Source organism: Halichondria panicea, chromosome 13 (genome assembly GCF_963675165.1).
Source record: "Halichondria panicea chromosome 13, odHalPani1.1, whole genome shotgun sequence".
NCBI lineage: Eukaryota > Metazoa > Porifera > Demospongiae > Suberitida > Halichondriidae > Halichondria > Halichondria panicea.
This window is the reverse complement of record NC_087389.1, coordinates 881,948-902,116: the sequence shown is the minus strand read 5'-3', so window position 1 is coordinate 902,116 and position 20,169 is coordinate 881,948. Positions and strand designations below refer to the sequence as shown.

Here is a 20,169-nt window from a genome sequence, read left to right as displayed (position 1 = left end):
AACTATTATTAAGACTTGATGGCAATAGATGGTTAGGATGCACTTGTGTCACTGGGCAGGGAATTGTGTGCTAATAAAAAAATCATATCTATTTAAATTTTTATGAGTAATGCACATTGCAATATGAAGCTGTCAAATGTTTGCATAGGTGAATTTTAGACAAGTGTTTAATCATGAGCTAGTACATGCATATAATTATAATAATGTAGTTGGCTTATACAACATACATCTCTGCACTCAGAAAAAAATGTTTTTTTCCCCATATAATTATAGTGACATGTATACCGTATAGCGGGTATATTTCGAGGGTATAAATTTTCGCGGATGGACCATTACAAAGGATTTCGCGGATTTTATTTTCGTGGTCTGAGTTCCAGCCTTTTGGCGCATGCGCACATCAACATGCAGCTGTTACCACCACACCGTTAGCCTCGAATCCAGGCCTAGCCTATAACGGTGAGGCACCTCTTATTGTCGATAGGTGTGGTCAATAATATTGAACACGCCTACTATTCAATAAAGATATAAATTTTCGTGGGTATAAATTTTCGCAGTAGAGGCTCAATCCGCGAAAACCGCGAACATTTATACCCTCGAAATATACCCGCTATACGGTAGTACAAGATGTACGCAAAAAGCCATCATACATAAAATAATGAGTTGGTATATATACACAAGTGTGACACACAGTGAATGCAGTCTGTTAATTAATTAGCTAATCAAATAAGTCGAGGTCTTGAAAGGCGTTTGGTAACTTGAGAGGGTTGGCTGGTACTTGTTTGAACAGTTCAGTGAACTCGGCTGGGTTCTCCAACTCTTGCAGCAGGTGGCGATACGGGAACTCTGACCCCATCAGATTCACTTCATTCGTGAACAGCCCAGGAGGAAAGCTTATGTTGAGGTCTTTTCTCACCATTGGCGTTGTGTGCATTCGATTGTATTCGTCGAGAATGTGCTGAGCAGTAGCTGCGTTCTCCTGTATAGTGACGGCAGCTGGAGTGGATATGGCCGCTCCTGGCATCTCAGCTGATACAATGGTGGTAGGTTGGGCCATGTCACTAGGGCTTGAGGTGTTGAAGGAGAGAGCTAGGTCACCTGATGAGGGTCCAGCAGGTGGTGTGGAGGAGGACATGAGGAGCATTGACAGTGGGTCACTCAGCATGCCCTGTGTACACACACAGAGGAAGGTGTTCACTCACTACACAAGGTAACTACTGTACTGTACTGTACTGACTATAGCTGTACTAACAGTGTACTGTATGCAGGACGCTGACAAGGCCCTACCTGATCCATGGGTACTTGGCTGTCCCCATTGGCTCCACCCAGCTCACCCCCCGGAGGCCTGAGTGCCATCATAGCACCCCTCATTTCAGAACTGGTCTCAGTCTCTTTGGACTCTGCCCTGCAAGCACAGGAGAACAACATTGTATATTGTATATGTAGCCAAACTCTTATTAGGGAAATTACAGCCAATTATTGGAATTTCATCATCATTAGTGTTGCTTTAATGAACTGTTGCTAAGGGCTCTACATACATGAGCCCTGTTGCTAAGGGCTCTACAAACATGTAGCCCCACTGCTCACCTCATGATGACGTTGGTGCACACAACATACTCCACTTGTTGAGAGAACGGGTTCACAAAAGCAAACGCCTTCATTGCCAGAGACAGCCACTTGTGATCCTTGCACAGGAACCGATACCTCACGGTGGGCATGGGAGTCCGCCTCTTCATAGCTACATGAAGGGGATGGTCCAAACATATGTTATCATTGATCTAAGCACACCGTATTGTTAGAGCTACTAGACAGGGTTTCATCCAGGATTTTAAGTTTGGGGGGGGAAGTTTGAAAAGAAATTGCACGCTAGCGCGAAAAATTTGAGGCCACGCCCACTTCCGATCACTACACCTCCTATATTGTTTGTTGCTGGTGCCTATTAGCAATGTACTCCTGGCAATGTGCATTGACAGGCAACTCCATATAACTTGGTTTGAAATTGTGGACCATATCTATAGAACACTATAGAAACCACAAAAGCAATGGATAGATATTTGTGGTAATACTATAGGTGATGACCAAGCATCCTCTAGCAAAGCTACATGTAGCAAAAGACTGTGTCTAGATAGTGTTGGTTATAGTACCCCTCTCTCTCTCTCCCTCTCTCTCTCTCTCTCTCTCTCCCTCTCTCTCTCCCTCTCCCTCCCCTCCTATTTTCCCCCCCGCCCCCCCCCCACTAGATGAAACCCTGCTAGATGCATTTGAAATCGGACGTTCCAAGTACAAGTTACGGAGCCATTGCACTAGCGATAATCTACATCATTAGCTTCGAAAACAGGTCTGATTTAGAATTAGAAAAACGACACACTACATAGCCGACACTGTGTGTGTATAGCCGACACTGTGTGTGTATAGCCTAGTGCTCACCATCATGATGAAGGTGGACCATCTTCTCAATGTCATCAGGATGGTAGTACTCGTAGGAGACTTGTCCAATGAGGTCTTGTGGTAGGTAACCAAGCACACTCGCCACCCTGCACACATCACACACATCACACACCCACTCTAGTCAATGGTTGGTACTAGCCACAGCTAAACAAAAACAACCACCTCCTAGGCCTATACTTTACTACGCTTATTTGTATCGAGATTGAGGATTGAAAAAATGGCAGAGGGACATGCTAGGACCATACATACACACGCCCACGCCCACACACGCCCACACACACACGTACCTTGGGTCTACATAACTGAATCGGCCGTCCACTGCTACTCGAGTGACAAACTCATTCTCACTTGTCTCCATGCTGACCTTTGGACCATCATCTCCGAAGTGTTGTAGCCTCGCCACGGCAACCAGACACGTCCCTGCAGACGAGTCTTCCACTCGAAGAGATCTGCGCTCTGAACTTGTAAGGTTTCTGCAGAGGGAACTCTTCATGAGTATCATGAGTAGCACATGGTCAAACACAGATCTCTTATAGCCAATAATTCACACACTTATCAAGTCCCTTCCAAAAATAGTGAGTCTCCTGGCATACTCACAGGCGCCCGCCTCATACACACGAGCATGTGGGCCACAGCACTTGTATGGGCGCATTGAGGGTATGGGCCAATGTTTTGATTAATGTTGATTAATTAAGAAGCACTACAATAATTATACCACAGCATGCAGTAATCCCCACACACCACACAGACAGACAGCATGTACACTCACCTGATGAAGCCGGTGCAGTGGAGCACGGCATACTGAGAGTTCTCGTGAGGATGGAGCAACTTGATAAAGGTCTCCGAGTTATTGTAGTCACTCCTGGAGCTGTCCCTCGACTGTGTGTGTGTGGTGTGTGTGGGTATGTGTGTGGTGTGGGGTCATAACAAGAGAGAACATAAATTGTTGTGTCCATTACTTACTGTACTGGGATGTCCCTCCTTGGTCTTCTTGACCCTACACAGGAAGGACCTCCTGAGGCCATTGATTGACTGCCCATGCATGACAAGTGGAGCTATGGGAACACAATGAATGAATCACACACACCAGATAATGGATCACTCACAGTTACTGGCTGTAGAGCTTTCTTTAAGGACACTGTCAACATCAAAACATGCCAACTGATCTCGTACTTTAACTATGTCCTGTCAACAATAAAAGCAACACTTAGTTAATGCACCAAGGTGATAGGGGGCCAGTACCTTGTGATGCAACATGTCATAGAGGCAGGACCCCACCCAATTGTCTGGTTTCTCCTGGAGGACATCATCGATAGTGTCAGACACATACAAGATCTTGGCCTGAGAGCACTCCACAATCATCATGAACCCATTAGCAGCCTGTGTGTGTGTGTGTGTGTGTGTGTGTGTGTGTGTGTGTGTGTGTGTGCGTGCGTGTGTGTGTGTGTGTGTGTGTGTGTGTGTGTGTGTGTGTATGCGTGTGTGTGTGTGTGTGCGTGTGTGTGTGTGTGTGTGTGCGTGTGTGTGTGTGTGTGTGTGTGTGTGTGTGTGTGTGTGTGTGCGTGTGTGTGTGTGTGGGGTGGGGTGGGGGGTGGGCTGAACATGGCTAGTGGATAAACTGTGTGGGGGGGGGGCTGAACATGGCTAGTGGGTGGATTGTGTGTGTGTGTGTGTGTGGGGGGGGGGGGATGAACATGGCTAGTGGGTGGACTGTGTATTACCTCCACAATGAGTTTCTTAAGCTCATCATCAGTCAGGAACCCTGGTTTGTACTCAGATGGCGTCTGACAGTCTCCTTGCAGGTTCTTCATATGATCCACGGCCATCTTGAGAATGGAGAGCTTGTCAAGTTTCCTCGGGACTGCATTGCAAGCAGGGATCATCTGAGCAAGCTCAGACATGTAGCGATTCATGCGCTCCCTTCGCTTCTTCTCTACCTCACAATGCTGGGACCTCCTGCCAAGTGTGTGTGTGGGGTGTGTGTGGAGGAGGGGTCCAGTGTGTGTGTGTGTGTGTGTGTGGTGTGTGGAGGGGGGCAATAATCGTACAGCTCTCTGGTTAGACTCATCATGAGTGACTAACTTACTTGGCCTCTAGTGTTAGTTTACTAGACCCAGCCTTGCCTTCATCGTCAAGGTCAACCTCATCCATCATTTGACCATTCCTATAGTAACAGGATATACACAGTGGTTACACGTATCGTACCAGTAGCTATAGTATGTACGAACCCTAGCTTTCGTCTCTTTGCACCAGAGGGAGTGAGGCTAGTGACGGAGTTCATGATGCCAGGTCCGGGGGGCATGCTTCCCTGGAATTGAACCATTCCTGACTGGGGGGGAATTGCCAGGCCTTGAGAGGCCATAAACTGGACAATTGAAGGGTCCATCTTAAGAACACTGAGAGCCGATAATAGCTACAAAACTGTATGTTTCTTTAATATAGCTGTAATAGTGTTACAGTTACTTGACACGTGATGACAATAACAGGAAATTGCATCAGGAAGTTCAACATGCGGTCAATAATACATGGTCAATATAAATACATGGCAATATTATATTAATCAATGAGCATGTGATAACTTTTGTTTTGATTTCTTTTTGTGTTTGACTGTCCCAACATCCTCACAGATCAGTTTAGTTCTCTTGGCTTTGGGCCCACTATCAACTGTCTGTGTGTGATGGCGGCGTCTCTTCCTACTGCCTTGATCACTAGAACTTGCCATCTCGAGATCTGAATCATCTTGTTTTCTCTTGGCGGTCTTTGGGTGTGATGATTTAGCCTTGTCAGCAGTGATGGCATGAAGATCATAGTATTCGCCACTGATGGATACAATGCCTCCAACATTCTCCAAGTTAGTGACAGTGAACCAGACAGGAGCGCCTATATGGAAGGGTTGGGAGTACCAGGCACTCATCTGCTCAGTGGAACTTGGGCCCAGAACGGCAGCATTGAAACAGTTATGCACCAAACAGCCCAGGTGATCTTGTCCCACATTGTTGATCCTGCCACACATTATACTCCCCAGCTCAGGCTTGAAGAGATGTACAGAATACTTGAGATTGAAATGAATATGCGGATGCTCGTCTAGTATAATGCCATGTTGCTGAAGAACTTGAGGCTTTGAATACGATAATATAATCCCACCAAGTTGATCAGAGAAATGAAACACTTTCTCGTTCAGATACTCTAGAACTCCATCTGACAGACGACCCACATAGCAAGGAAGGAGAGAGACGTGCTCCAGGACACTCACACAGCGGAAACTGGAGCTACTGATGTCCAGGGGAGCAACAGGTTCCAGACAAGGGAGGTCTTGCAGAACAGCTAGTGTCATCGCATCCCAGATCTGATCATCCACACTGCTTAGATATATCCACGTGCTTCGACGACCTTTACCAAATGTATCGCCCTACACGTGCGATACAGTGAGCCCCGCCCCTTCTTTTCCCAAGTCCTCGTGGCAGACAAGACAAGATGGTGAGTTGTATCCTCTCTGATCCATGCAGTGAGGAGCTGTAATGAATCGTTGACTGATTTTGTAATACATACTATGACTTCTTTTTGCAGGTAGCCCGGCTAAGAAAGTGTAGGAAGCTTAGAGGTCATGTGAGCCACGGCCATGGGCGAGTTGGTGAGAGCTTTGTCACTGTGTTGCTTGGTATGGTATTATGTGTGTGTGTGTGTGTACTTGCAGGTAAGCATCGCAAGCATCCTGGTGGTCGAGGAAATGCTGGAGGACAGCATCATCACAGGATCAACTTCGACAAATTGTAAGAGCAACGTCCCCCTCACTCCATTACCCTGTTTATGGTATGTGTTCACTTCCAGCCATCCTGGCTACTTTGGTAAAGTTGGAATGAGGCACTTTCATTTGACCCGCAATAAGTACCATTGTCCAACTGTTAATCTGGACAAGATCTGGACGCTGGTATCTGATCAGACCCGGACACAATACAAGGACAGGACGGACAAGGCTCCCATCATCGATGTGATCAGAGCGGTAAGAGCATGATTATTATTGCTTTTAGTAAAGTTAGGGCCTCCCGAAAATAGCTTATCAAATATCTTTCGAAATGGCATCTCCATTGTATGTTGTCTCTTGTTTTGTTAATAATTTTGTGCTTATATAATTTTTTGCTCCCTGTAGGGTTTCTACAAAGTCCTGGGCAAGGGCAACCTTCCCAAGCAGCCAGTCATAGTTAAAGCAAAGTTCTTCAGCAGGAGAGCCGAGAGAAAGATCAAAGAAGTGGGCGGAGCTTGTGTACTTGTGGCTTAGAAACTTGAAATAATTTTGTTGGCATTTTCATGTTTTTGATGTGAGACATAATTGTTCAATAATCACGTGATAATGTTTTATAATGATCGTCTAATAATTAAAAATCCTATGCCTCAGAGGCATGTTATAATCATATTGTTTTGTTATAATTATAGAGGGAGGAAGGTCCCTGCACGCATGCATGCATGACCTCAGGCCGATTCGTTTGGTCATCAACTTATGAATTATGATCTCAAAAATTGATTGATTATGGTATTACAATTGTTGGTGCTACAATTGTTGGTGCTACAATTGTTGTTGCATGCATAAAAAAAGCATGAAGCATTAAACTACTAGTAGCACAGCCATGGCCATGCAGCTACAATTAATGATGACCATAATTATAGTATCTACAATTGCACACAATAATAATTATGTTACTGTATTCATTAATGCACAACTTTTCTTAGTAACTAAGACAGTCAGTCCAATATGGTTCCTTAGGGATATCCCGGATAACTGGATGGAGGATATCCCTGAGTGGGTGGGGGTTGGTACGGGTATTGGCCTGCTTGGGGTGGAGGCTGGTATGGGGCACCTTGGGGTGGGGGCTGGTACGGGGGCCCCTGTGGTGGAGGCTGGTACGGGGCTGCTTGGGGTGGGGGCTGGTATGGGGCCCCCTGTGGTGGAGGCTGGTATCCATAGGAGGTCGGCTGAGGTGGGTACGCTGCATGAGAGTTATAGTGGGTATGACACTAGCAGTCTAATATTCAAGACAGTCATACCTGCCGGCTGTGTTGGAGGGGGGGCCTGCGATCCCATTGGGTAGTAAGAAGGGGGTGGGACAGCAGCCACAGGGGGTGGGGCTTGATGCACAATCACCACCTCAGCTGGGGGTGGTATGTGGTGGACATGGTGATGGTGTCCCACCCCGACATGACCATGATGGTGACCATGATGGACGCCATGATGGTGGTGACCGCCATGATGATGGTGGGCGACGTCATGCACTAAGTCTGCCCTGTGTGCAGCATGTTCAGCTTGGTGATGCTTGCCCTGGGCTTTAGCCTGCAGTGGCAACCAAAGGTTAGTATAACGGTGTGTTCACAATAAATATACTCACCTCCAGGGAGATTGCTTTCCCAATGTTTCCATGCAGTGCAGCATTGACGGCCTTGTTGTGTAGGCGTTGCTCTTGGTGCTCCAGTCTGGCCTCTTGCTGTAAACCAATAAACCAAAATCAATTAAGAATTAGAAGGATGCCATAGTTCAGCTTGCACTTACCCTTAGAGCTTTCCTTTCTTCCCTATGCCAGTGACCTGCCATAGTCTCAGCTCTGTTTGTCTTGTCTTCTTGAAAATTAAAAGGTCATGTGCTTATTCTATTATGAATATGGTTATCTCCCATCTCCTAAACATTCCAGATATCATGATGACTATCACATGGTACACCTATATACAAATACTACAATCATTATTCAAAACACAATGCAATGCATTATATACACACACACACACACACACATTGTCACAAATCCTGTCCATTTGTTTCGTTCTAAGTACAATCCAGGCAGCTCAATGATGGTGGTGATGGTGAACAACGTGTTCATGTCCATGGGGTTGAACGTGTCCGTGTCCGTGGGGTTGAACATGTCCGTGTCCGTGGGGTTGAACATGTCCGTGTCCGTGAGGTTGAACATGTCCATGTCCGTGGGGTTGAACATGTCCATGTCCGTGGGGTTGAACATGTCCGTGTCCGTGGGGTTGAACATGTCCGTGTCCGTGGGGTTGAACATGTCCGTGTCCGTGGGGTTGAACATGTCCATGTCCGTGAGGTTGAACATGTCCATGTCCGTGGTGATGGTGACCTACGTCATGTGCTACATCTGCACGGTGTCCAGCATTCTCAGCTTGGTGATGTTTCTGATCTGCACGAACCTGTATATATTATTATAGCTCTATAATATTAAATGTATAGTTATAGTTAGACATTCTCACTTCAAGAGCAACTGCTTTTCCGATGTTTCCATGGAGAGCAGCATTGACAGCTTGGTGGTGGAGCCTCTCCTCCTGACGTTCAAACTTCGCTTCTTTCTAAAATGATATCAAAATTATTTCACAACAATTTCTGCAACTGGCTTTGGGTTTGTGCAAAGTTTCTTTGTTTTCGTCATGCTTATTATACTTATAGATGCAGATTTAGCTAGAAAATTACCCTGAGAGCTTTGTTTTCCTCCCTGTGCCAGTGTCCTGCCATTTTAGAGTCTACTGAAATCTGATATAATTATTATACCTTCCAACAAAGTGGTTCTGCAGAAAATTAATGTTCTGCGCATTGCACGTACTGCGCAGAAAGAAAGAGACACGCCCCCTTGGACATGTGACGATCATTATCTAGTATCCGTGAATTACCGAGTACAGCATGCGTACACAAAGTCAGTAAAATGGCAGCTTCTAGCTTAGAGTAGTAAATTGGATCTAACCTTTAGTGAGCAGTAAGACAATACGAAGAGTCTGGTTCACGATGAGCGACCCGTCTAATGCCTCAGCAGCCAAGAAAAAGAGTAAAAAACGCAAGAAGAAGACCAAAACACAACAGCAGGGCGAGGCTTTGGAGATCAACAATGGTCAACCCGCTCACAAGGTGAGTATTGCATAAGATGAGCCACCATAAGTGTCTACACAGTGTAGCCTGTAGGTGTGTAGCATTTGAGTGTCTACACGTACTGTATTGAAGCATCTCTAGTGTGTGTGTGTGAGTAAGTAAGTGAGTGTGTGTGGGGGTGTGTACGTGTACGTGTGTGTGTGTGGGGGGGTGGGGTGTATGTGTGTGGGGGGGTGGGGTGTGTGTGTTTGAGCAGTGTATAGCGAGGGTTAGTAAACACACAAGTTGTCTGGTTACGCTAACAATATATCTGTGGCCTACAAAGGGGTGGTAATAGATTACCTCATTAGTTGATAAACACAGCCTGCCTGCACCACTACATAGTAATGAATACCCCAGCCTGGTAGTAAAGGTGTCGTTCTTTGTCAATGGATTGTGATTCATAAGAGCCATTGTTTTGAGTGAGACCCTGGCAGCTGCTTCATGTAAGTCTCTCCCCTCAGGCACAGCAGTCAACGGACAAAAGAGACCATTTTGTAAGTACGTCCAAGTGCTATCGTTGTAAGGGCATCTTCAGACATGGAGTAGCAGCCGTCATTCCGAAACATGTAAGCCGCCCCCCACACACACACACTGGTACATATACCGCCCACTCACACACAGGCTAACTGGATGTGTCCGTCATGTGACCCGACAGAGGAGAGCACCTCCACTCAGTTAGCTATCACCAACTCAGCTGCTGCCGCCGCTGCTGGTGGTTGCAACTGTGCTGCCTGTGTTGCTAAGAGGTAACTATGTGTATCCTGGCATTCAGAGCCCTAGCTGTCATGACTGGAGCTGTTGTCATATTGCCCCCCCCCCTCTAGGGAGAACTCTGTGACCCCCGAGGTGGAGAAGGAAGCACACATCACACAGACACAGTGGATGGAGATACGACAGATTGTGCGCTGTATCTATCGAGATAATATGATGCTCTCAAGTGAGTGGGCGGTGTGTGTAAGCTTGCTTGTTGTGACTCAGTGTAATTGCTCAACTATGACCTATATGATATCCATTTCCTATATCCTGATAAAGAGACGAATAGCCAGCCTTGTGTACCAGCCTTGTGTTAGTCTCTAACTGCCTACACAGGTCAGAGTAACAGAGCCTCCATTGGCTCAGACAAGATGAGGCTGATTGTCAACAAGCTTTGCTCTCGAGACCCTCACCAGTTCTTCCAGAGACTAGAGACCCTAGCAAGGTGAGTGGCCATTGTGGCTGTAATGGCACTATTGTAGTGTGGGTTGATGAATGGGGCCTTTGTGTGTGCACAGGGAGTATCTATTGGAGGTCAAAGTGCGTCTCCTGGAGCAACTGTCTTGTGGTTTCAACTCGCCTCAGCTGGCTATAGAGTTCATACAAATGTTGTTGGATGAGTATGGTGCTCTGTGTAATGCCCTGCCTGCCCTGCTCTACCTGCTGGAGCCACTGGTGAGATATGTACTCGAGCAGGAGGTTGGCAAGTACATTTCCTGTCACTAATATTTGGAACCCAAATTTTCACCCACTTATCTAATTATTACTCCCACACACGCACGCACGCACACACACACACACACACACACACACACACACACACAGGAGGCTTGTGAGTATGTGCAGAAACTGGGCATGACCATTGAGCTCATGAACAAGAACATCTTCAGAGAGCTCATCTTTGCTGAGAGCTTCATGAGCTCCAACCTTCCTCTCATCATAGCCCAGCTGAGACTGGCCAGCCTTGCATCAGATACCTGCCATAGGAGCACTGCAGACGAGCTCAGCCAGAGGTACTATCCCCCCTCCATTATCTCTCTTCCCCCCCCCCCACCTCTCTTTGTTGTGTAACTGTGTCCATTTATACTGCTACATGTATATAATTATTGTTGGCTGTGCTTGCTTGCTTACACACCATAGTGCTAGAAATAATTATATATGTACGTGATATACTATTTACGTGAGCGGCTATCATATCGCATACTTTTTGTATCGCACCATTAATTCGAAGCCTTTACAATGAATCCCCGTCAAAATTGCGACCTTTAATCAATATGAGGTAAACGTATAAATTAATATCACCTAACATTATTGGAGCCTTAAAATTGGCCAAAACGCATTATTTTATGCTTGCATATATTTCTAGCACTAGAGTAACCACTGCAATGGCTGTAGGTATGTGGCTCTTGATCGAGAGATGCAGGAGGTGTGCCTCATCTGGAGGGCAGCCAAAGACCAGATCAGTTGTTATCAGGACCAGCAACGCAAGAAACTAGAAAGGAAAAAGGCTCATTTTGAGAAGATCATTGCTGACGGAGAGTCCTTCAAGCAACTCAAAAGACAGACACAGTGTGCTGTTGCAGCTGATGGTGGGGACAAGGAGAACGCACAACCAGGGTCAGTGTGAGGAGGGGACTAGTGTGGGGTCAGTGTGGGGAGGAGACTATTTCAGAATCCTGTTTTCAGAGCTACATGTAACTTTAAGAGGTTATATATGATATAGCTTGTACCAGGAATGTCCAATTTCAAAGCTAAAAGTTGCATTACATGAATCTACAGGATGCCTTATAAAAGGCCTGTCTTACTCAAGGCTCATGCGACTGTGTGTTATCTCTCCTCCAGGTCCAATGAAGTGGAGGCTCTTAAGACCACACTCACTACAGACACACCCACTATGCCTGCCTCCATCCACTCTGTGCTCACCTCTGTGGCGGAGGGTGGGTCAGTGAAGAGCAAGCAAGCGCTCGAGTGGTCTCGCCTACTCTTTAAGTGTATCAAGCCTGTCGGGGAACCTGAGTTTAGGCTCAATGGTGATATTGGTACGTCTGCAAACTATTCTACTTCCTATAGCTAAGAGTTGGTGTGTGCCATATCACTACTGTATAGCGTATAATGATCATCTCCCTGCAGCCACTCACACGATCACCCTTCACTTGGACATGACAGAGTTGGACCTCACCTCCTCTAAGCCAGTGTGTACACGAGGTGACTTGTTGAGATACCGCAGACTGGGTCTGAGTGTGGAGGAGGTGGTGGAGGTCACCATGAAGCTCAACACTCTCAGGGCCCTCGGAATCAACCTCAAGATTGAAGGTATGCCAAACACACACACAATAAAGAAGACTACTAGATATGAATATCATTTAATTATCGCTAGGTTTGCTGTGAATCACCTAGCTATTATAAGTTCAATTTCAAAGTTTAGAAAGATACATGTACCTTTCAAATTATGGCATCATCAGTGTTCAATTTCGGTCCAAGCTAGGCCGAAAAATGACAAATTTCGGCCCCATCTAAATTGAAGGGTATCTTTCTAAGTGTTCAGAAAATCTATTGGATCAACAATACTGAAGTTACAGCTGTTGAAAGATGTTCAACTACAACTCCTCCATTTAATCTCAGAATAGTCGGTCTTTGGTGTAATCTGGGGACTCTTTCAGCTGCCATAACTTGAATTCCGTAGATCTAACTTCAACGATTTTATGATTTTCCGAAAGCTTAGAAAAAAACCTTTTAAATGGTGTCATCAAAGTGTATTTTTGAACGATAAAAGTATTTGCCAATTTGATCACACCATGAATAATAGCCCATGGTCCAAGGCCGAAAAATGACAAATTATGGCCCCAACGAAAGTTTGGATTTAAACACATCATTTGAAAGGTTTCTTTCTAAGCTTTCAGAAAATCATTGAAAAAAATGGCATATGCCCCATGTGTATGAGCTTATCCTTACGTTATCCATCAGACTTGTTTGACAATGAGGGGTTTTCCCTGAGTGATATCAACGACACTCTGGTTGGCACGGAGACGCTGGAGGCCAGTGATAAGATCTACTTCATTGATGATGAAATGGAGGCATCGCGTAGTCAAGAGAGGGCGGCTAGAAATGGAGGGGAAGAGTCAAGTGAGCCAGTCCTCTCAGCAGAGGAGGAAGTGGACCTCCACAGAACATGGGTAATGATTATACTCCCTTAGTGTGTGTGTGTGTGTGCTTATTGTGTTACCTGTGTGTGTGCTTATTGTGTTACCTGTGTGTGTGTAGGAGCTGATTGTGCATCGTCAGGAGTGTAATAATGGACGAAGCCGACAGCACGACTTCCTGCAAGGCATGACCATGAAGATACGCTTCATGAAGAGGCTCACTGTACAAGACCTGGACAAGTGAGTACTACATGCTCACAGTCACCTATTAATATACTCTGTCCCTTTATCTAGGAACTTTCTAGCGGATGGAGGGCGTGTTATATTCAATGCTTGTGATCAGGTGCAAATGAAGTTAACACAACTGGAGCTCAACAGTGTGAGGGTGGTGGCTGACGTCAACTGTGTTGGTACGTGTGTGTGTGTGTGTGTGTGTGAGGGTGGTGGCTGACGTCAACTGTGTCGGTACGTGTGTGTGTGTGTGGGTGTGTGTGTATGAGGGTGGTGGCTGACGTCAACTTTGTCGGTACGTGTGTGTGTGCAAATTGAAATATACATGTACATAGAAGCATAGAATTGATATTTGTTATCCATTAATTTTATTCACACTGTGTGACTGTATTATTGCCTCTATCTGTCTCTGCCAGGTGATGAGCTTGGCCTACAGAGTGAGGTCAATGGAGGTCCTGCTATGAACACACTGAGCAGTGGGGACAAGAGTGTGGAGGACCTCATGTTTGTCCATACTGACTCACACAAAGAGTTCATGGACTTACTGCTGGAGAAGCGTAAGCAGCTCGAGTCACTGGTGAGCAGCAAGCAGCGAGAGAGGAACGCCCAGGAGGAGGTAGCAAAGGAGGAGAGGAACGCCAAGGAGGAGGTAGCAAAGGAGGAGGAGAAGACACTGGAAACTGATGGTATGTTTGAAGGCTGCTTGATTCGCATCAACAAATTCTTGAGTGTGGAACAATGCCTACTCCATAAACTCTTATTGTAACACATCGTAAAGCTTTCATTGTGTGTGTGTATGCTGCTAGTTGATTTAACTACATGTATTGTTGTCTCCACAGACTCGGCCCTACGATATGAAGTGAGGGAACAGCAGGAGTCCTCGTTACCCCCAGTGCAGCAAGAGTCCTTGTTACCCCCAGTGCAGCAAGAGTCCTCATTACCTCCAGTGCAGACTGTAGAGAAACCTGTTCCAGAGTTCAAACCTGTGTACTTGGCAAACTCTAGTCAACCTTGTCAGTGTTCAGCTTGTGTTGGAGCTATGGCCGCTACCATCCGGCCAGTAAGCAGTACATCCACACACCCACACGCCCACGCACACGGCTAGCTTGTGTACACAGTGGCATTGTTATACATAATTATAATTATCTCTATACAGGTCTACACCCGCCCCCTCAACCCCACTGACCCGAATGCTACTAGTCTGAGCTCACTCACTGCACATCTCGACTCCATCAAACTATTGGATACTGATGAGGATGACAAAACCAAGTCTGACAAAGGGCCCAAGAAAAGACGTACGCTGTGTGTGGTGTGTGTGTGTGTGTGTGTGTGTGTGTGTGTGTGTGTGTGTGTGTGTGTGTGTGTGTGTGTGTGTGTGTGTGTGTGTGTGTGTGTGTGTGTGCGTGCGTGCGCGCGCGCGCGCTAGTACATGTAGCTTGTATTGTTGTATTATCTCTGTGTGTACAGTGAATTTGCTTACTCGAACTTTTCTCCCTACACCCGAGAATTAACCCTCCCCCCACTGTATATAGCTCACATCCCAATGATTAACCCTCCCCTCACTGTATATAGCCCCACACCCCAATGATTAACCCTCCCCTCACTGTATATAGCCCCACACCCCATGACTAAGGAAGGACTGTGGCAGAACTGGATGTCAACTAGTGGGAGTGCACAGATCGAGAGTGAGGTTCAGCAAATACAGAATGGATCGTCACATCACCATCATCACCATCATCATCATCACCATGCACACTACAACTGTTGCCATGGTGACGGTGCCGAGGGAGACTCGGGATACGGGGACAGCATCAAGTCATGTGATTGCAGACATGAGCATCAGCCTCCTAACTCGACCACACCCACTGGCCCCTCCCCCCACCCACTCACTTGCTCAGCGACACACAACCACACTGGGTAAGCAAGATCATGTTATACTCACAATCCACCAAATTCTTAAATTTTTATTAATAACTATTATATATTATTCCTTATAATTCTTTATTCAGGTCTCCTGTTACCGCGACGACCACGGCCTGTCAGGCCTCTGCCCCCTCACACGGTACGGGGGGTACTGATGCTGCTGGGAACTCCGAGTCGTCACGGCGATATTGCCCCTGTTGCTACTGCGAGCTGTTTGGACACAACGGGGTAAGTCATTATATCCACACAATATTAGTCTGTTTGGTAGGTTCATCTTGTAGTTCTTTGTTGTGTTTAGATCTTGAGATGATGTGTTTGTTGTGTGTTTGTTGAAGATTGTTGAAGAAGTTGTGAAGATGTTGTGTTTAGATCAAACGATTGCTTTCTGGCCTAAATCTCCCATTTTTAAGAAAGAGAATGCATGTGCTATTGCCTTAGTGTTTCTTTCAAAATTAGCCTGTTTTGGTAAACTGCCCATAACTGGTAATTGTGTGAGGATTGTCCATTTTGACAGCTAACTTGCATGTACGCACATAATACCTCCCTTGCAGCCACCCACTGCCCCTACCAGCCACAACTTCACCAAACAGAGGGACAAGATGAGAGCCAAACTGGAGGACAAGCGCAAGAAAAGAGATCCCGGTTCCTCCAAGGGTGAGTGATAGAGCTATTCAGCGTATTGACCCTCCACACATACACACACAGGACGCAAAGGTGGCTGTGATAGTGTGGGTAATGAGACCTCGGTGGAGGAGCTACTAGCATTCATTGAGGGAGATGAAGACAATGAGCCTCACACGAGCTCACGTGCTGCCAAGAGACAGAGGAGGAAACTTAAGAAGGTTTGTAAAATCTTAACTATTACTGTTCATTGTATGAAATAAGCATTGATACTGTTTATTGTATGGCCTTTGCACGATAAATATTATACCGTATAGCACGAAATTTTTAAGGCACTTATATTTCGTGGAATGGCCTCTAAAAGCATTTCATTGCACAGTGTTCGCGGAATGACTGCTTACCGGAAGCCACACCTCTAAATCTTTGCACATTATAGCTAATTAAAGAACAATTTTCGTGGACTTGTAGGATTGCTAATCCACGAAATCCGAGAAAATTAAACCCCTCAAAAATTTCGCGCTATACGGTATAGTACTGTGCCTGTCTGAGTATCAAGGATTGCTTATAAGTTACAAAAGCTGATATATTTACATCTCTCTTTCTCCCATTGCTCAGCTGGCTACCAGCAAGACAGAGGAGCCCCCTCAAGGTAATGGAGGCCCACAGTCTCAAGAGCAGAACCTCACCACTGACCAGGAGTCTGAAACACTAGCCCAGACTGATGGAGAGGACACTGCTGCTGAGGGGTTGGTGGAGAATGGCAAGTGTGAGGACATGAAGTTGAGTCTCTCCTCTACTGACAGTGACCTGGTAGGTGGTACCCCTAGTGTGTGTGTGTGTGTGTGGGGGGTGTTATGTTTACATTGTTTGTGTTTATAAGGTAGTTGGGCCTCTTTTAGAGTGATGGGTACTTGGGGCAGGTGGGTCTATTGGTGCGTGACTGACTCTTGTTCTTGTTATGTAGAGTGGATCTGATAATGATGACTATGACGATGAATTGGAGGAGTTCAAAAAGTGAGTACCACCCCCAGCTAATACATGCTCCCCTGTGTCAACATGCCCCCCCCCCTGGTTTACATGCGACCACCTTCCCTCGTGTGCAGGTTCTGTTTTGCTCCTGCACCAGTTGAGAACCGCAAGAAGATTGCCATCTCACTCAACATGAACTCTTTCATGTCTAAGCTCAAATAACTCGTCCAAAAGAACTGATTTTTTGCTGTCATATCAGCTATTACAATGTAGTGTCATTGCTCGTACTGATTATATTGATACATAATCTATTGTCAGTAAAATAATGATCTTATATAAATTATTATTGATGAACAAAGTTTAATTTGTCAATAAATGGAACAAGTGCATGAAATTTGTGCTCTCTATAATTATACAGTGTTTGTGGGTTGGGTGGTTGCTATGACAGCAGGAGGTGCTCCCAATGTAGTATGGAGGTATGAGTGGAGACTGGGTCTATCTCGCCGCGTCCTGTACGAGCTGTACCTCACTAGAGCACTCCACATCTGTGTATAGGGGAGTAGTGCATGGGACAGGGTAGGGGTGTGTGTGTGTGAGCACTCTACCTGTCCAACAGTGACTTTGTTACGAGTGATGAGAGCATGGAGGGAGGCAATGTCTGTTTGTAGTCTCTCATCACCAAATGTGAAGTACACCACATCTCTCTTGGCCTCAGAGGCAGCCATTAACTGGAGAACACTCTTAAGTCTATGAGAAAGTGAATACTAATGATTGTAGGACGTACTGTTGTTGGCAAGCCCTGTTCTGAGAGCTTCTAACTAGTTATGATGGGCCAAATTCATTGATAATAATGATTTTCTGAAAACTTAGAAAGAGCTCTTTCAGATGGTATGCTCAAATACCAAATTTTGAACAACAGGCCATTTTCAGTGAAGTTATGGCCATTCAAAGATGCTCTTTTAACACACACATTGGTACCTGGGGTCTCCCCTGAAGGCTCCACATCCCCAGTTTCCTGTGGCAACAGCCATGCTCTGCCCACAAGATGAAGTGTAGGGTCCATCCATGAATCCACAATATGCCTTGTTCAGTTCTCTGCGTATGGTGTCTGCATGAAGGGGGAAGTAACTATGTGGACAACACCTGACGTGTGTGCAACTATAATTATGATTAACCTGGTCTGTATTGGGCTCCAATAGAGCTAAACTTGAGAGCATCAATGGCAACCACTTTGGTTTGTATCCTGGCCCAACTGTCCCTGGTAGTCTCGTCTCTATGAGTACCAGCCCATTCAAAGCTGCTAGCATAGCCCCTGCACAACATGTACATGGTGAACACAGTACCTTGTACTAGCTTATGTACTGTATATGGCCTATGTGTGGTGATATACTGGCTACCAATATAGGGTCAAACATGCACACACGCTATGATGATTGAAATTGGAAAATCAGAACACAAATTACAGGCACACAAAGATAGCTACCGGAATTATTACAGGATTTATTATCACGTGATACATACGTATAGTTGCTGAATCTCTCAGAGCCTGTCATGAGGAGGCTCTCATTGTCATCCAGCTCCTCAGTGAATAGCAGAGAGGCGAGGAGCTCGGGACATATCAGGAACCGTATCTCCTCCTGCACACAGCCACGGTTTAACACACCGCCTCCCAAGTACTTGTTGGCAAAGTCAACCTGAGGAAACAAGTGATTGTAATTATTTTGTTGGAAAATTCTGATACAATTAGTTCAATCTGCAACACAAATTACGGGTTCCTAAACAATAATGCCATGATACACACACTCGCCTGTAACATGCCGTGACCTTTGTCCTCTATGCTACCCTCTGAGATGACGTGGAGCTTGGTGAGGAGGGTAGAGCTGCTCTCCCAGTGTGGGGGGTCCTTCAACACCTGGCGCTCAAACGTCACTACCCCCCAGGGCATTTTAGCCGTCACTCGAGTGAAATAGTGAAAGAGACATCTCAGCTTGTTCTCACGATCTTGACTGATGGATTTCCTCGCATTGGCAGTAAACAAAGTGTTAAAGTTTATAAACGGATATGAGGCATATTCTGAACTTCTTTGAATTGTGTTTCTTCGAGGAAATGTACACAGAAAAGCGTTGGCCAGGAGACAAGCAATCTGTTGTTGACTCAGCGTGATGGAGTAGTCTTGCTGCTTCTTGAGTAGCGGTACAGCATGTGTTACAATGTCAGGGAGACTTAGGGCAAGGCTAACTATCCGAGGTAGAAGCTGCTTGAAAAACACGTCCCTTTCCTCTTCAGAGCAAATCTCATCAAAGTAGACGTATAGTCCTTTGAAGCCCCATCTCTTTGCATAGTGAGAGTTATAGGACAATAGAGCTTCTTCAAAATCATGTACATTAGCGATTGTTCTGCTGAGTGCTTGTTTGATGAGATCCCAGCGACTGACTAGTCTCCCATCATCAAGAGGATACTCACTCTTGCTGGAACAAGGCATACGAACATGGTACTGGTCCCACACATCACGGAACCTATCAGGATAAGGTTGAGGGAGGGAGCCAGGTGTCAGCCGAGGTCTGAACAGAATAGAGTGATGAGGAGAGGGTACCAGTGGGGGTAGAATGGGGTATGAGCATGGACCAAAGCAGAGCTCATTGAGGGGAGAGCCACTCCACGGAGGAGCCTTGTCACTGAGACTGGAAGTGAGGGATCGAGTACTAGAGGTACCACGCGATGATGAGTGCACTGACAGACTGGAGGCAGTAGCCATGCCTACAGGAGATGGGCTGGAGAAGAGCTCAGGGCTATCCGGTCTAACACGAGCGTTGTCGTCACTAACGTCTTCCTCAGTGTTCCCAGTAGATCTAGGTTCGTCCTGTCTAGTCGGCTTGAAAAAGTTAGTTACAAGAGGTTGAGAGGTGGTTGGTGCTGGAACAGTTTTTCTTTTCTTTGTGGAAGGTGGAGTTGCTTCCATCATCCAATGAACTCTGTAAATTATCAAACAATGACCTCCAGACTTTGCTTAGTCCTCGAGTTGTCTCTGGTTGGCTTGATCTGTGTTTGTAGTGCTTGAACTAGCGATAGGTACTCCTAGATGCTCTACATGTGTACTCTACATAAATTGCTATAGTTGAGCAGACACGCCCATTTTATAAGTCCAATTGAAGTGCCTCGGTCAAAAACGGTGATAAAACGCATTCG

The 20,169-nt window shown here is 45.9% G+C and overlaps 6 protein-coding genes across 6 annotated transcripts; 2 read left to right on the top strand and 4 right to left on the bottom strand.

Moving 5' to 3' along the window:
- Positions 1-627: 627 nt before the first annotated feature.
- LOC135346002 (protein cycle-like) lies at positions 628-4,929 on the bottom strand. Its single transcript, XM_064543472.1, has 12 exons — positions 4,674-4,929; positions 4,532-4,609; positions 4,167-4,401; positions 3,688-3,825; positions 3,552-3,630; positions 3,409-3,500; positions 3,215-3,324; positions 2,733-2,918; positions 2,425-2,531; positions 1,585-1,735; positions 1,285-1,402; positions 628-1,165 (listed from the first exon to the last, which is right to left on the bottom strand). The coding sequence occupies exons 1-12, from the start codon at positions 4,829-4,831 to the stop codon at positions 716-718; spliced, it is 1,902 nt and encodes a 633-aa protein (XP_064399542.1). The 5' UTR covers positions 4,832-4,929; the 3' UTR covers positions 628-715.
- On the bottom strand, positions 4,920-5,779 carry LOC135346007 (DNA-directed RNA polymerase I subunit RPA43-like). The gene has a single exon (XM_064543480.1). The coding sequence runs from the start codon at positions 5,777-5,779 to the stop codon at positions 5,006-5,008; it is 774 nt and encodes a 257-aa protein (XP_064399550.1). The 3' UTR covers positions 4,920-5,005.
- A 48-nt stretch (positions 5,780-5,827) lies between these two features.
- LOC135346011 (large ribosomal subunit protein uL15-like) lies at positions 5,828-6,807 on the top strand. Its single transcript, XM_064543483.1, has 5 exons — positions 5,828-5,922; positions 6,013-6,076; positions 6,140-6,215; positions 6,274-6,445; positions 6,593-6,807. Exons 1-5 carry the CDS (start codon positions 5,920-5,922, stop codon positions 6,719-6,721), a joined length of 444 nt encoding a protein of 147 aa, XP_064399553.1. The 5' UTR covers positions 5,828-5,919; the 3' UTR covers positions 6,722-6,807.
- A 231-nt stretch (positions 6,808-7,038) lies between these two features.
- Positions 7,039-8,243, bottom strand: LOC135346010 (forkhead box protein B2-like). Its single transcript, XM_064543482.1, has 4 exons — positions 7,985-8,243; positions 7,824-7,919; positions 7,486-7,768; positions 7,039-7,427 (listed from the first exon to the last, which is right to left on the bottom strand). The coding sequence occupies exons 1-4, from the start codon at positions 8,024-8,026 to the stop codon at positions 7,201-7,203; spliced, it is 648 nt and encodes a 215-aa protein (XP_064399552.1). The 5' UTR covers positions 8,027-8,243; the 3' UTR covers positions 7,039-7,200.
- An 853-nt stretch (positions 8,244-9,096) lies between these two features.
- On the top strand, positions 9,097-17,341 carry LOC135345998 (uncharacterized). The gene is made up of 23 exons (XM_064543467.1): positions 9,097-9,343; positions 9,808-9,912; positions 9,968-10,092; positions 10,171-10,283; positions 10,436-10,544; positions 10,618-10,774; positions 10,925-11,112; positions 11,495-11,716; positions 11,942-12,138; positions 12,230-12,412; positions 13,064-13,272; positions 13,361-13,479; positions 13,534-13,649; positions 13,887-14,156; positions 14,310-14,530; positions 14,627-14,765; positions 15,084-15,387; positions 15,480-15,621; positions 15,945-16,047; positions 16,099-16,235; positions 16,630-16,824; positions 16,979-17,028; positions 17,118-17,341. The coding sequence occupies exons 1-23, from the start codon at positions 9,224-9,226 to the stop codon at positions 17,203-17,205; spliced, it is 3,612 nt and encodes a 1,203-aa protein (XP_064399537.1). The 5' UTR covers positions 9,097-9,223; the 3' UTR covers positions 17,206-17,341.
- On the bottom strand, positions 17,307-20,117 carry LOC135346003 (poly(ADP-ribose) glycohydrolase-like). Its single transcript, XM_064543473.1, has 6 exons — positions 18,791-20,117; positions 18,505-18,677; positions 18,159-18,295; positions 17,962-18,091; positions 17,589-17,730; positions 17,307-17,528 (listed from the first exon to the last, which is right to left on the bottom strand). Exons 1-6 carry the CDS (start codon positions 19,943-19,945, stop codon positions 17,394-17,396), a joined length of 1,872 nt encoding a protein of 623 aa, XP_064399543.1. The 5' UTR covers positions 19,946-20,117; the 3' UTR covers positions 17,307-17,393.
- Between the last annotated feature and the right edge of the window lie 52 nt (positions 20,118-20,169).

Excerpts from the sequence above, each read along its gene's own strand:
- LOC135346002 (XM_064543472.1), bottom strand. The coding sequence starts at position 4,831 with ATGGACCCTTCAATTGTCCAGTTTATGGCCTCTCAAGGCCTGGCAATT. Across the intron at positions 3,501-3,551 it reads AAGCTCTACAGCCAGTAACT|CTCCACTTGTCATGCATGGG; the intron begins GTGAGTGATCCA and ends GTGTTCCCATAG. Across the intron at positions 3,325-3,408 it reads AGGAGGGACATCCCAGTACA|TCGAGGGACAGCTCCAGGAG; the intron begins GTAAGTAATGGA and ends ACACACACACAG.
- LOC135346007 (XM_064543480.1), bottom strand. The coding sequence starts at position 5,779 with ATGACACTAGCTGTTCTGCAAGACCTCCCTTGTCTGGAACCTGTTGCT.
- LOC135346011 (XM_064543483.1), top strand. Across the intron at positions 6,077-6,139 it reads CCACGGCCATGGGCGAGTTG|GTAAGCATCGCAAGCATCCT; the intron begins GTGAGAGCTTTG and ends GTGTACTTGCAG. Across the intron at positions 6,216-6,273 it reads AGGATCAACTTCGACAAATT|CCATCCTGGCTACTTTGGTA; the intron begins GTAAGAGCAACG and ends GTTCACTTCCAG.
- LOC135346010 (XM_064543482.1), bottom strand. The coding sequence starts at position 8,026 with ATGGCAGGTCACTGGCATAGGGAAGAAAGGAAAGCTCTAAGG. Across the intron at positions 7,920-7,984 it reads AAGAAAGGAAAGCTCTAAGG|CAAGAGGCCAGACTGGAGCA; the intron begins GTAAGTGCAAGC and ends ATTGGTTTACAG. Across the intron at positions 7,428-7,485 it reads CCCTCCAACACAGCCGGCAG|CGTACCCACCTCAGCCGACC; the intron begins GTATGACTGTCT and ends ACTCTCATGCAG.
- LOC135345998 (XM_064543467.1), top strand. The coding sequence starts at position 9,224 with ATGAGCGACCCGTCTAATGCCTCAGCAGCCAAGAAAAAGAGTAAAAAA. Across the intron at positions 12,413-13,063 it reads AATCAACCTCAAGATTGAAG|ACTTGTTTGACAATGAGGGG; the intron begins GTATGCCAAACA and ends GTTATCCATCAG. Across the intron at positions 15,622-15,944 it reads AGCTGTTTGGACACAACGGG|CCACCCACTGCCCCTACCAG; the intron begins GTAAGTCATTAT and ends CCTCCCTTGCAG.
- LOC135346003 (XM_064543473.1), bottom strand. The coding sequence starts at position 19,945 with ATGATGGAAGCAACTCCACCTTCCACAAAGAAAAGAAAAACTGTTCCA. Across the intron at positions 18,678-18,790 it reads AAGGTCACGGCATGTTACAG|GTTGACTTTGCCAACAAGTA; the intron begins GCGAGTGTGTGT and ends TTGTTTCCTCAG. Across the intron at positions 18,092-18,158 it reads TGGAGCCCAATACAGACCAG|ACACCATACGCAGAGAACTG; the intron begins GTTAATCATAAT and ends CCCTTCATGCAG.